At 45.4% G+C, this 13,674-nt stretch overlaps 1 protein-coding gene across 8 annotated transcripts in view; it reads left to right on the top strand.

The window, feature by feature from the left end:
* Positions 1 to 13,668, top strand: part of BCAS1 (brain enriched myelin associated protein 1) — an 86,549-nt gene extending 72,881 nt beyond the window's left edge. For 3 of the 8 annotated variants that reach the window (XM_019640974.1, XM_019640976.1, XM_019640971.1), the window contains 5 exons: positions 983 to 1,048; positions 3,127 to 3,390; positions 7,773 to 7,843; positions 10,632 to 10,738; positions 11,086 to 13,668. In XM_019640974.1, coding sequence (XP_019496519.1) covers positions 983 to 1,048; positions 3,127 to 3,390; positions 7,773 to 7,843; positions 10,632 to 10,738; positions 11,086 to 11,153 — 576 coding nt within the window. In that variant the 3' untranslated portion in view covers positions 11,154 to 13,668. Of the gene's footprint in view, positions 1 to 982; positions 1,049 to 3,126; positions 3,391 to 7,772; positions 8,773 to 10,631; positions 10,739 to 11,085 lie in introns of those variants that run through there. The other 5 variants (XM_019640972.1, XM_019640977.1, XM_019640978.1 and 2 more) reach the window with 3 other exon arrangements.
* The last annotated feature ends 6 nt before the right edge of the window (positions 13,669 to 13,674 follow it).

Raw genomic sequence — 13,674 nt, 5'->3', positions numbered from 1 at the left:
AGGCTTTGAGTCATTCTCAAGAATCTACATTTATTTCTAGCACGTTCCCAGGTGATGCTGAAGCTGTGGGTCCCCGGATCACAACTGTAGAACAGCTTAGGGTGTGGGTTTAAGGAGCCAAAGCAGTGAATTCAACCCCATCCAGCCCTGTCAGTGATGCCCCTGGCCACAGGGGGCGCTAAAGAAAGGGAAGTGGAATGTTCAACATGCCCCATCTCCCCCCTAGGGGACAAAAATACAATAAAAAACCCACCACTCACTGTCACTAAGGGAAGACTACCAATGGTTTCATTGTTAGTTTATTTAGTTTATTTTTTACTATTTCCAGTTTTATTGACATACATCACTGTATGTGTTCCAAGGGTATAGCATAAAGGTTTGACTTACGGTACCGAAGTATATTGTGAAATGATTACCCCAATAAGTTTAGTTAGCATCCATCATCTCATATAGGGACAGTAAAAAGAAATGGGGGAAAATTTTCTCCTTGTAATGAGAACTCTTAGTATTTACTTTCTTAACAGCTTTCATATACACCATCCAGCAGTGGTAACCATAGTCATCATGGTACATTACATCCCTAGTACCTATTTATCTTATAACTGGAAGTTTGTACCTTTTGACCCCCTGCCCGTTCATTGATTCATTCATTCCATATGTCCAATCACTTCCTGGTTCCAACATTGGTATTTTCATCATCATTTATTTACCCCAGAATGACCTAACTCCAGGGTTCAGGGCTTTTGTTGTTGTAGTTGTTGTTGTTTTTGGAGGCCAACACTTGAATTTAATTAGACTTTGGGTATAGACCACATGGAAATTGCATATCTCATACTTAATATAGCTCTAGCTGGTCTTCGTTTGTCACAACCCCGAATCTCAATACGAGTGACTATGGCCATCCATTTCAGAACTTCTTTTGCGTTCTCCATTTTGTTGTGCTTATGGTAGCTGAAAGGCCATTGTCTGTTTGTTATTTTAGTCAGTGAAAGGGAATGGAGGGATCACCCACTCAGAAGAAATAAATGGGAAAGACTCCAGCTACCAAGTAAGTGACCTGTAAATTCGGTTCGGTGGTGGGTTTAGCTGGCATGTTCTCGCTTCTTTCCAGCCTCATTTCCAATGCAATTCTCAACCACAGCCAACTCACTGAGCATCTCTCAGTGAAGTACCTACTGTATATCAGGCACTGACTTGGGCTCTGCAGGTACAAGCGTGAATGAGCCACAGTCCCTTAGCTGTTTCTTACCGCAGGCTGTCACACATGCTCTTCCTTCTTCGCCTTCCTCTCCTACAAGTCTTGACCTCAGTGTCACAGGGGGACTCCATTCAACAAGTGTTTCCTGAGTGTCTCATCTGTACTGGGCACTCGGATCCTCATAGTCTCCCAGAAGGAGTCACCTCTGGCGATGTGAAACCAGATGACCAGTCCGCCCAGGACTTGCCTGGTTTTAAAACTGTAAGCCGGATGTCCTGGAACCCACTTGCCCCCAGACAAACCAAGATGTTTGGTCCCCTTACATTTGGCACTTCTAATGGTCCAGACACTGTGACATATAGGCTTTCCATTATTAGCTAATTGAATCCTCCCAACACCATGAGGTATGATTTCTTTATTACCTCCGTACAGGTGAGGAAGCTGAGAGGGCAAACAATTTATTCCGGGCCCCACAACAAAGATGTGCTGGAGCTAAACCAGGTTCCTTTGACTCCAGACACTAAGCTCTCTCAAAAGACACTCACTGTCTCAAAATCTTCCACACAACAGAAACAGTTAATGGGGTGTATGAACGGGGTCACTGGTTTCTGGCCTTTCTGAGCAGCATCGTGGTGGGAGTTTCTGGTTCATTCTAAGGCAAGTATCTGCTCAGGGCTGTCTGCTGTACTTGGACATCTGACATCTGTATTTTAGCATTCGCTACAACGTTGGCAGCCGGGATCTGAAGAAATCTTCAGGACCTGTTGTGACAGAACAGTTTCTTGGGGTGCACCAGATGTCTAATGCTTCTTTCTCCAAGGAATTCTGCCCCCCCAGAAGCTGCAACCTGGGGAGGCCTCAGAACTGGGCAGTCTTCTCCGTCTTCTCACCTATTTCCAAGGGGTGGGCTTTAAGTTCAAGTAAATTATGGATAAAAGACTTCAACTTCTTAATAGTTTTTTTTTTGTTATCTGTAAGTTACCCAGCATTTTCAAGAATGTTGGATTTTACAGATTCATCCCTCCAAATTGTAGGAACCAAATAGGATTGTAAACATTTATTTCACTTTAGCACGAAAGGATGTAAGTTCAGAACTAAAAGTAAAATGATCATCTTCTCTTATGAAGCAAAAGGGCAGTTTCACACCAGAAATCAAGACAGACATAAAGAAAAGAATAGCCATCCACAAGAAAAGAGTCACATGTGTTTTCAAGTGGAGACACCCTCTCAAAGCTGCATGAACATAAGAGGGATTCAGGAACAGTTGGATCCAGGGGCACATACAACGCCATCAGTATGCAGGCGCCTTCTACCACCTTCTCTTCATCTCTCAGCTCTGCCCTCCTCTGTGTTGGCTTCCTTTTCAAGCAGATTTTTTTTCTGGAAATGGCGGTGGCCCCGGAAGCTCTAGGCTTTCATCTTCAAACACAACAGAAAGGAAGCAGGACTCTTACTCGGTTGTTTTAGCAAAGCTCTGAGATTAGCTCAGTGTTTATTTGCTTGGCCGTCCTGAACCAATCACAGCAGCCCAATCACATGCAATGCTCTGATTGGCCAGGCCCGAGTCACACGCCCTTGTCCAGGGGTGGACTTAGTTTGCTTAAATGCCGAGGCATACGTGAGAAAGACGAGTGGTTCCCCAAGGGAAACCCAGCTTCTGGTATCAGAAGAGGAGCGAATGCTTGCTGGAAATGCATAAAATTAATTAACAAATCATTAGATAAATAAATAAATGTCCCTTACTGTGGTCTTGTGCCATAATTAAGCATTGGCACATTTTACTTTTCTCCTTTTTCATTTTACCCAGGACTCATGAAAACATAGACACCACCCAACATGTGAACATCTCTGTTTCAACCTATTTCTTCACCTGCTATTGAGAGTTGTCTTGCAGCCACTAAAATGCATTTTGTTTGACCTTGCTGCAGACATCAGACTCCACGGAGAAGGCCATCACGCCACCAGAGCCGGAGCCAGTGTTAGCCGTCCAGAAGGGCAAAGAGGGCTCCGCGAAGGACAAGAAGGCGACGGCCGAGATGAACAGGAAGAAGAGCAACAAGCCGGAAGCCAAAGAACCGGCCCCGTGTGCCGAGCCGGCTGTGGTGGAGGCCAACTCCCTGCAGGGTGGGAACAAGCCCCCGAAGAGACCCGAGAAGCGGCGGCCGTCCCTCGGGGGCTTCCTCAAGGGCCTGGTAGGTGGACCCTTCACCTCTCTTTCCTGGGCTCTCGGGCCAGGGGTGTGCTTCCCACTTCGGAAGGGGACCGACTGGCCAGGGGCTGGGGGACGTTTGTCACATGATATTTACGGAGCACCTACTGTGTGCCAGGCGGACACAGACCTTGCTGCCTGGAGCTGACGGTCAGGTACAGGATGGGGGGGGGGCAGGAAGGACAAGGAGGCAGAAGGCAGGTGTGGGAGGGGCACTGCCTGCGAGGATGTGGCCTGGCCTGGGGTTGGCGAGGAGCGTCAGGGAAGGCTTCTTGGAGGAAATGTGGGATCTCGGGTTAGCCGGCGGGAGGAGGTGGCGAGGGGAGGTCTGAGGGCGAATGTGTTTCACACCGTGGAAGGTGTGCTGGAGGGGGAGCACTGGACTGAAGAGCGAATGTAAGGACGGGGAGATGGTGGCAGGGACAGGTGAGGACAAGAGGCAGCCATGTTCAGCTTTGGCCAAAGCGAACCTTGAAGAATTGAAATCAGGGAAATGGCTCTAAGCCTGACCCTGGGGGCTGAGTATACAGAGGCGACTAACACTTCGCTCCTTCTCTCTAGAGAACCCCAGTCGGGGGTGAGTGGAGGCCAGACGTAAGACGATTAATCTTTTGCATGCTTTATTTCTATTTGGCTCTTCTTTGTCGCCTCCCCCTGACTATTGCCTTTGGGAGGGCAGTGACCATACCTGTTATGGGCAGGTGCGCTGTTCTCCCCAGCCTGGGGGCCGGAACATCGTGGACACTCCCTGAGTGTTGAATGAATGAGTGGATGGAGTGAAATACAACACTAGAAAAGGTGTCGTTATATTTGGGATCGTGTAAGTCCTGGCAAACAAAGAGTGTCTGCAGGGACATTACTCAGGTGACAAGCAAGGTGACCAAGTGGAAACTAAAATGAGAAGCAGGTGGAATCAGACCTCGGACCCGTGGGAAAGCGGGCCCAGCCAAGAGCACAAGAAAATAACGCTGATGCTGGGTGTGAGGCCAGTGAGCGGGGGTTAACCTTCCCGTTGCAATAAAGATGGGGTAGTTACGTGAAGCCCCCTGCCCTAAGCCTCCTTGGTCATCCATAATTATTCCATCCCATGAATACCTGTAGGTATTGGTGACTTCTAATAGATAGAGATAGGTGAGGGCAATGGTTCCCCTGGCCCAAGTGTGGCCTTCAGAGCAGCCTCTCAGATCCCCAGTTTAAAGTTTTATGATAAATGTCATCATATTACTATCTCGTCTCTGTGCTTGAGTATCAGTGTAGAATCTCAATTTAAGATAGTGTTAAAGGTCACATTTTGAGGCTGTTTCCAAGTGTGGAGCCCTCTCCCAGGACCCCTCTTGCTCTCCCCAGCGCCTCAGGAGAAAGAAAAGCCTTCTCCATTTCAAAGAGATGAAGAAGAGAGAGTGACCGTGGAAAAGGGAGAATGCATAAAGGCTGATCACCGCTTGGGTGGTTTGATTGGAGTTTTTGTCTCCATTCTCAGCTCTAGCTCCTTGGAGAAGAGTCTGAACCCTAATCACACTTCTTTTCTGGGTCATTTCCAAACCAACTACACTTCTTTTCTGCTGAGAGTTCTGGTCGAACCGTTACCTGCCAAGCCGAGGTGCAGGGGGCGGTGTCTAGCGTGGGGAGAGTTGCATTCCGGAAAGGTTCTGAGCTCAGAGCCCCAGGGCCTCTCTTTCTTGGTGGCTCGCAGTTTCTTTTGCCACAGGCCCATAAGGTGGGTGTTCTCTGCATGCTTCCTTACCCACGAAATCCCGGGATCTAATAGGATGGGTCTAACCAGTGGTTCCACTCCAGGAGTGATTTGGGGACATTTGGCAATGTCCAGAGACAACTCTGATTGTCACAACTTTGATTTGGTGCTATTGGGACATTGTGGGTAGAGACCAGGGATGTTGGTAAATGTCCTCCAGTGCACGGAACAGTCCCCCACAGAGCAGAGGCACCCAGCTCAAAGTGTCAATAGTGTCGCGGCTAGACCAAGGCTTTGCAAACTACAGCACATGGGCCAAATCGGCCCACCACTTGTTTTTATAAATAAAGTTTTATTGGAACACAACCACATATGTTCATTTACATATTGTCTATGGCAGTTTTCACACTGAAACAGCAGCCTCAGTCCAGGCCCTAGAAACCTAGAAGCCTGTTCCTGGGTTTGAACCCAGCTTTACCACTTAGTGGCCATGTGACCTTGGACAAGTCACCTTTCTGAGTTTCAGGTACTCTATCAATGGGGCTAATAGGACCGATGTCACAGGGTTAGCATGGAGATGCAATGAGATCACGTAGCGCGTCCTTAGAATGAAGCCGGGCACGTTTTAATTTGTCAGGAGGGAATAACTATGTGGTGAGTCTTTTGGTCAGCCTCTCCCGAGGTTGTAAAGATGTAGAGAATAAGACACTGTGTGTCCTGAGGAGTTTGTGACCTAATCACTACATCAGGAAGTGTAAACAGGGTGGTCAGGAATGGCCAGCGCTGGGGAGACTGGCTCGGGATTCAGGCAAATGGGAGACAGAAGCCAGATCCCAGGCTTCCTAGTGGACAGCTCGATGTAAGTGACTGACCCGCGCCGAGCCTCCTCCTGAGCTGTGTGAGTGACGGTGGCGTCGACTGCTAGGGTGCTGTGAGGACCAGGTGTGAGCACAGCTGGAAGACCAGTCCCACGGACTGATGAGGCAACAGGCTCACAGGACGAGGAATTGGTCAGAGGTCACAAAGCCTGAGGAGCGGAGCAGTCCTCAGACCCAGTTCTGGCTGACTCCTGGGCCTGGGCTTTCTATACGCCATGTTGTCCTGGTCACCTTTATACTTCCAAAGACTAATGCAGCATAGTACACATAGTGGATGCTTGATACATGTACATACTATGCTAGATGTTATCCGGTGCTGTGTATACTCTACTATACCACATTCTGTTACGTAACACTGTGTGAATATACAATACTGTATGTCCTTCACCATAGTATATTCTACTGGCCTACCCGTACTGTGCACTACTATATATACTCCATACTATACTATATTTACTATACTGTACTTCCCTCTATATTATGTATACTATATAATATATACTGTGGTGCACTATACTATATCGTATACTTACTACATACTATGCTATATTCACCAAACTAGACTTCACTATACATATATGTATATACTATACAATATATACTATCCTATATTATACTATCCTATCCTATCCTGTACTACACTATACTATCTATATATACTATATATTATATAATATATATAATATACTACTCTATACTACATATAGTACTCTATATACTTTACTGTATGTATAGTGAAGTACTATATATACTATCTACACTATATATAATCTACTGTACTATCTATACTATCTCATATTATACTATACTGTATTTACTACAATGTAAGATAGGGCCAATTGTAATAGTACCTCTGATACATGCAGCGAGATGGATGCATCTCACATCCATTCTGCTCCATGAAAGAAGCAAGACTCGAGAGCTATATACTGTGTGATTCCATCGATATGACATTGTGGAAAAGACAAAAGTCTAGCGATGGAGAACAGATCGGTGTTTGCAGGGTCTGGAGTGGGGGGAGGGGTTGACTACACAGCACAAGGCGGGACTTTGGAGGTGATTGAACTGCTCTATATTTTTATTTTGGTGGTGGGTTACATGACTACTTGTATCCGTCAAAGATCATAGAACTGTACACAAAAGGCTTAATTTTATTGTATGCAAATTATACTTGGCAGAAAAGGTAAAATAAAAATAACAACAACAGTAATAATAGTACTTAACTCATAGAGTTTTTCAACTGCATTCAGTCAATACACAGGAGTACCTACTGTGTGCTGGGCACTTGCTAGGCGTGGAGGATACAGCAGGCAATCCACCAAGCCTCCATCCTGGTGGAGACAGATGTTAGACAGATAACATTGTTGCAGACAGTAATATGTTTTGTAAGAAAATTAAACAGAGCAGTGTGGTTAGAAAGTGATTAGAGAGGGTGGCTGAAGCAAGCTATAATTGTTGAGGGTTTTTGACTCCCCGGGGAACTGTTCTAAGTGCATGGCACACCTTATCTTAGAACAGCCCTCTCAGATAAGTTGTATCACCCCCATTTTAAAGATAAAGAAACTGAAGCACAAAGAATTAATTACTTGTCCCAGATTTCACACAGCTAGAAAGTCATAAAACTGGGCGTTGAACTTGGATGTCTGATGGGAGACCATCTTTTACCCGCCACCCACAAGTCAGGTGTATTTATTGAGCACAGCACCTGGTACAGAGGAAGTGCTAAATAAATGGCAGTGGTTGCTATTATTACACATCTTCATTAGGATGCAACTTCTTTGTATTTTTCTCCAGGGACCAAAGCGGATGTTGGATGCTCAAGTGCAAACAGACCCCGTATCCATTGGACCAGTTGGCAAATCCAAGTAAACAAATCGCCAAGGTTCCCACCAAGCCCTCCTGCCACCATGATGCCTTCTCCCTACTCCATCTCCTCCCCCAAACCCACTCCATGTATATATATTTTTTTCTTCTGATGGCCATCAAATGAAATTCTGCCTACAAATGAAGCCTGGGCTGTTGTATATTGAGGTGTATTCTTTACGTCTCTGGTCCAATCTTTCCTGGTAAATAACTGTGAGGATGGATTAGCAGGTTAACTAGTCAGGAAGAATTGGTGGTTGCCCAGAGTGGGGGAGGAGGGCATGGAGGAATGCGTTCTGGTTACGATATGACAAATAGGACAAATAGCAGTGACGGGTAAGGTGCAGGAGAGAAACGCCTGCTAGAAGGAATTAAGCTTTGTAGAAAATACAGGCTCATCCTCTAAGCTGGAAGAGGAGAGATGAAAATCTGTTTGTTTAAATTCATGTTTCAAGGAGAGAGAGCATGGGCTCTGTGTTGGGAGGTTGCCAATTTCCTGGAATGGAATGTGTGGGGATTGAATAAGAATTGTTTTTCAAATAGGGCCCTTGAAAGTTATTGAAGAGAGAGGGAAGATTGACTGGAGAGGGCTTGAAATGATTTGGGGAAACGATTGCTTTCTGAGGCTCAGTGACAAGGATGAGGATTACAACTTCAAACAAAACAAAACAAATAAGTGAAGTTGCAAGTTTCTTTTGCAACACAAGGGGGCGTCCGGGGCGCCATTTTAATCCTGTATCCCTAACAAAGATTGCGTCCCGGCAAGCTCACGTTATTAATTTTCTCAGATGGCTGAGGGGCTCACTTCATCTGTTCTGTCTGACACTTACCTCAAGTCTGTCTGTAATTTCCTAATGTTCTCAGGATGTGCTCTGATAAAACCCTCCCCATAACCCCCCGTTTAATAAACATTTATAGAAGATTATTCAAATATCTGAGTTTTCTTTAATACTTGTACAGAGGAGCAAATAGGACCACGACTCTGTTAAGATGTAATTCAAAAGTAGCATATGATTGACTGATTAGCATGTATACTGTATCTTTCTTTTTCTGATTTAATTAAAAAAATACATTTACACCTCTAGCATCTTTTAATGTTCCACTTCTGAAGCAGGTCGCTCACACTCTATGTCTGAGATGCCTTTATCTTCCGCAGTATAAAATCAGTGCCCTTCCTCCAGCTTGCTTTCTCTCCCAGCTCCTCCCAGATTTCCTTGTCTATGGGCGCACACACACGCATACATACGTGTACGTGCGCATTTGCATATACAAACACACACGGGGAGAAGTACTGTCTTGGGCCAGGCTGCCTAGAGCCAAGCCTGAGACAGGGGCTCTGATGTATGTGATGTGCTGAGGGAGGGCTCCCAGGGGCAAGGGAGGAGAACAGGACCGGGAGGGAGCCAGCAAGGGCTGGGCTCAGCTGCAGCGGAGTCCTATGATCCCAGGGGGCTCTGCAGCCTGAACTCTCCCACACAGTGGGTGCTGCCTGAGGCGAGGAGGCCAGCCTTTGTACCCTTGTGGGTGAGTCGTGGGCCACCCTGGGAGGCGGTGGGAAGGATAAACTGTTCCCAGTGAGCTGAGAAGCTGGGATCCCTTAGCAGCTAGAGGGTGAGTGCGTGAGCAGTGCCCACTACACACACACACACACACACACACACACACACACACACACACACACAGATACACAGATTCAGGTAGGTATTGACGCCACACAGGCACACATTCATACATACACACATAGATGCATACAGGAACAGATAAATCCATGCTCACATTCATATCCACACACATACACGTAGATACGTGGAACTGATACCCATCCACACATACATACTGGCTCATACAAACCCATCGCACGGGGGGGGTCCGTCACACATGGATCAGAAGTAAAATTAAATAGGCTCTCCCAAGTCTGCCCTGTAGATGAATAAAACCATGGCTTTGGCAACAAGGCATTTAGATAATGTGTTTGGGGGGAAAAATTATACATATATATGTATATATATACAGATATATATACAGATACATACATATGTATGTATATATATATATCTTGATAAACCCAGAGAAGGGGGCCCTTTGCTGCTTGTGCCTGCCAGCTCCCAGCTTGGACAGGCTGAGGGTGAGGATTCAAATCAAGGCCAGAGGTCTTTTCCTTGGAGCTGAGTGAGCTTCTTCAGGCCTCCTACCCAAATCTGGAGATTACTCAGGGTCTGTGACTCACCCAGCTGACAATGACTTCAGGCCACTTCATGTCCCAATGCTTAACTTGGCACAAATCAGGAAAAAGCCCTTTGGGGAAGCCCCTGGAGTGGGGAGGGGGGGGTGACTTTCCCTCTGCCATGGCCTTCAGGCCATCAGGGAGCATGCGTTGATTCAAGAAAACCAGGAAACTGGTTATTCTTTAGTCTCCAAACACCAGGGGGGTTGCCTGCTGCGACCTTTGGTGAGCTCCAGGACACACCAATCCATTGAGAAAGACAACAGTATCATTTGCAAGTTTCACCTCGCTGGGTACAGGGGCTTTTTGCCCTGATGAGAAATGCTCCCCCTGAATCACTAACGCACAAGGAGCCCTCCCATCCTCCACCTCCCGAGGAAAAAAAAGTGTGTGTGTGTGTGTGTGTGTGTGTGTGTGTGTGTGTGTGTGTGTGTGTGTGTGTGTTTTAAAGTTCTTTTGCTGAGAATGTCCCTGAAAAGCATGCCAATAGTTTCTGTAACTGGTTTCCCATCCTCCTGGCCAAAAAAAGAGAGCAACCTTTTAATGAAATTGTTTGTTTTTTAAAGGCAAGAAAATTTAAGCCTCAGCAGACTCAAGAAAATGAATTATTTGGGGAACTCTGAATCCAGTTGTAGCCTAAGAAGAAAACTACAACTCTATTTTTTAATTTTGTGTGGGTATTGTCTTATAGGTGTTTTTTTTTTTAATTTTGAGTTGAGACCCTATTCCTGAGCATTTATAATAAATACTAAAGTCCATGCCTCAAGCTGACCTAGAGTGAAAAAGGGCAGAAACTCCCCCAAGTGAGCTCAGGAAAGCTCTTGGGACAGGATTCACAGAGAAACTAAAAGTTCCTCAAAATATGGAACCCTGATATGCCACTCAAATGGCAAAACTGCACATAGCAAAACATTAAAAAACACCCTGAAACTGAAAGAGAATTTACGACCTGGGGGAAAGGGCAAAAGAGACTTTTTAAAATTTGTGTCCTCATGTACGTATTTACTTATTTATTTTTAGGTGCAGAGAGAAGTGTGTCTTCTCCAATGTCAAGAAGAAGTGGCCTTTCCCAAGAATTGAGCTATTGAGCTGAAATGGCCGCCATTGGGAAAACAAAAAGCAAAAAAACTCTGCTTTCCAGTTCCAGCTGACGGTGACTTTTGACTGATACGCATATATGAATTCGTTGAAAAGTGCAGTTGTTCTCAGCAGCCATTAAATCCCTGTGAATTCATTATTTTGGGGAAGGGGACACATGCCCAAAGAAATGCCAAAAAGGGAAGAGAAAGAGAAAGAAAGTGAAGTTCCTGTGTTTTTGGTGTATCCCCTGCTCTTTAAACAAATTATCAGGGATTTACACACACACACACACACACACACACACACACACACACACACACACACACACACACACACTGTAGCTGGATTGTCCTTGTTTGTTTGCAAACAGTCCAGATTTAAATTAGATTCCAAGAGGCTACAATCCGTCTGCTGGCTCTTTCAGGAGTCCCGCGGGGCTGGCTGCCTCTACACACTGGACCTGACAACTGTCATTTCTTACATCAGACAGTCCCGAATTAATCTTCCGCTTTAAAAAATATAATCAGCTAGCCTACCTTCCTTCAAGAGAAGGAAAGTGACTTCAATTATTAGCTCACCCATGTTGCAAACACAGAGAATGCGCTTTGCAGAAACGTAAGATGATAAGGGTTGCTTTTAACCATCCTCCCAAGGTCTCTTTTTAAGCCTTTAAAAAAAAAAAAAAAAGACAGTTCTCACAGTGAGTAGAATTAGGCTCCTCTGCGGTCTAGACCTTGTTCACTCTATCAGTGAAACTAAAGTGGCCCTGACCCACTGGAAAGTACAGGCTCCATTCGGGAGAAAAGAAATTAGTTACTGAGCAGCAAATTCTGTAAATTTGTAATTCAGATCTTTAGCGCGGGCCTGAATGCCGGTGAGGATCCAGCCCTTTGCATAAATTGGTTTTCTGGGAAGCTTAACCCTTTCGCTTCTGTTTCTCTTCCCCAGAAAGCTACTCATTCCAGCCTCTCCATCCCCTGGCCCTTTAATGAGCCACAGCAGCCGCAGCAACCCAAGCAACTTCACAGAAATAAGAGTAATAATAATAATAATAATGCCTTAGGTTATCACACACGTCACAGTTTATAGAATGCTTTTTGAATGCATTATTTAGTTTAAAGCTGTATGCCCCTAACTGAACTTAATTACTTCCTTTGTTACATTTTATTATGAGGGGAGGGGCATGCACCTGTAGGGCTTTTTTTTTTTTCCTCAAAGGATCACTTCTTGACAAAATGGCCCCCAGCTGCCTTTCTGACAAAGATGGCCATTGAAGGAGCTCACTGCTTACGTGATTGACTCTCATGAAGGATGTTTTTGTTTAAATCTGGCCACATGGGGGAGTTCCAGGACCTGGGGTCCTACAATCCCCAGCCAGGCCCTTTTCTCTGATTGTGGAACTGGGAGGTTGGGCTGAAGCAGCTCTTACGAATGTTTGTTGATGAACTTCTAGAAAGTGGTCAAGTTCAATGAAGAGAGCTAGAGCAAGAGGGCAAACTGCTATGCTCCATCGCCCTCATGCTCACAGCAACTCCACAAAGTAGGTACTATTACTAACCCATTGTTCAGGAAGGACACTTAAAGGTTAAGTCACTTGCCTTCTAGTTGACTGTGAAAATATGAGAGGTAAGGCTTCTTCATGGAGCATGATGGACTGGTAAGGATAACTTAAATGCTTTGCAATGGCACCAACTTAAATTTTTGCAATCACATTATCCTTCCATAAGCTTCTCCCACGACTGGGTTGATAGGAATGGAAACACAAACCAACTTTATCTTTTTTTTAGGGAGTTGGGAATCACAGGAGGCATGGACATAGTAGAGACATAATAAATATTGGTGGAATGGATAAATTAACTGATAGAGAAACATTCTATGGCCATGTCCACTAGGAAGTCATTTGCCTCTAGTATGAGTTTATTTTAGCCCAGTGTTTGGTCACTCTCATCAGACATTCCTCCTCCCCAGGTGGCCAGCCCAGCGGGGCCAGCCCCATAGCAATCAACTTCAGATCAATATCAGCACACCTGAAACTAGGTAGAAATGCAAATTCTTGAGCCCCACTCAGGACAAAAATGCTGGGTGTGGGGCCTAGCAATCTGTTTTAGCAAGCCCTCCAAGTGGCTCTGATCCACAAAAAAATTTGAAAGCCACTGATCTAGGTACAGCTACCACTTCAATGAGCATCGAGTGAAAAAGACCAGCCCTGAAGATGCAAAGACAGCAGCTAACATTGGACCTGACTGTATGCCAGGTATTGTGAGTCACATGAATTACCTTGTTTTCTGCCCATTTTATAGATGAGGAATCTAAGGCTCAGAGAGGAAAAGCAACTTTGCCCAAGGTCACACATGGCAGAGCCAAGGTTGAAACTCAGCCTAAGCTCTTCAAGGCATGTTTTCATGTTTGTGGGAGAGACAGGCAGACAAAGAGACAATAATAATATGATGTAAGAGCAGTAAATGCAGGGCGTTGTGGAACTCAGAGGAAGATGCTGCCACAAGACCACAGGGGATGGAAATTGGCTCT

This window comes from Hipposideros armiger, unplaced genomic scaffold (genome assembly GCF_001890085.2).
Source record: "Hipposideros armiger isolate ML-2016 unplaced genomic scaffold, ASM189008v1 scaffold_54, whole genome shotgun sequence".
NCBI classification, from domain to species: Eukaryota; Metazoa; Chordata; class Mammalia; order Chiroptera; family Hipposideridae; genus Hipposideros; species Hipposideros armiger.
This window is presented reverse-complemented; position numbering and strand designations above follow the sequence as displayed.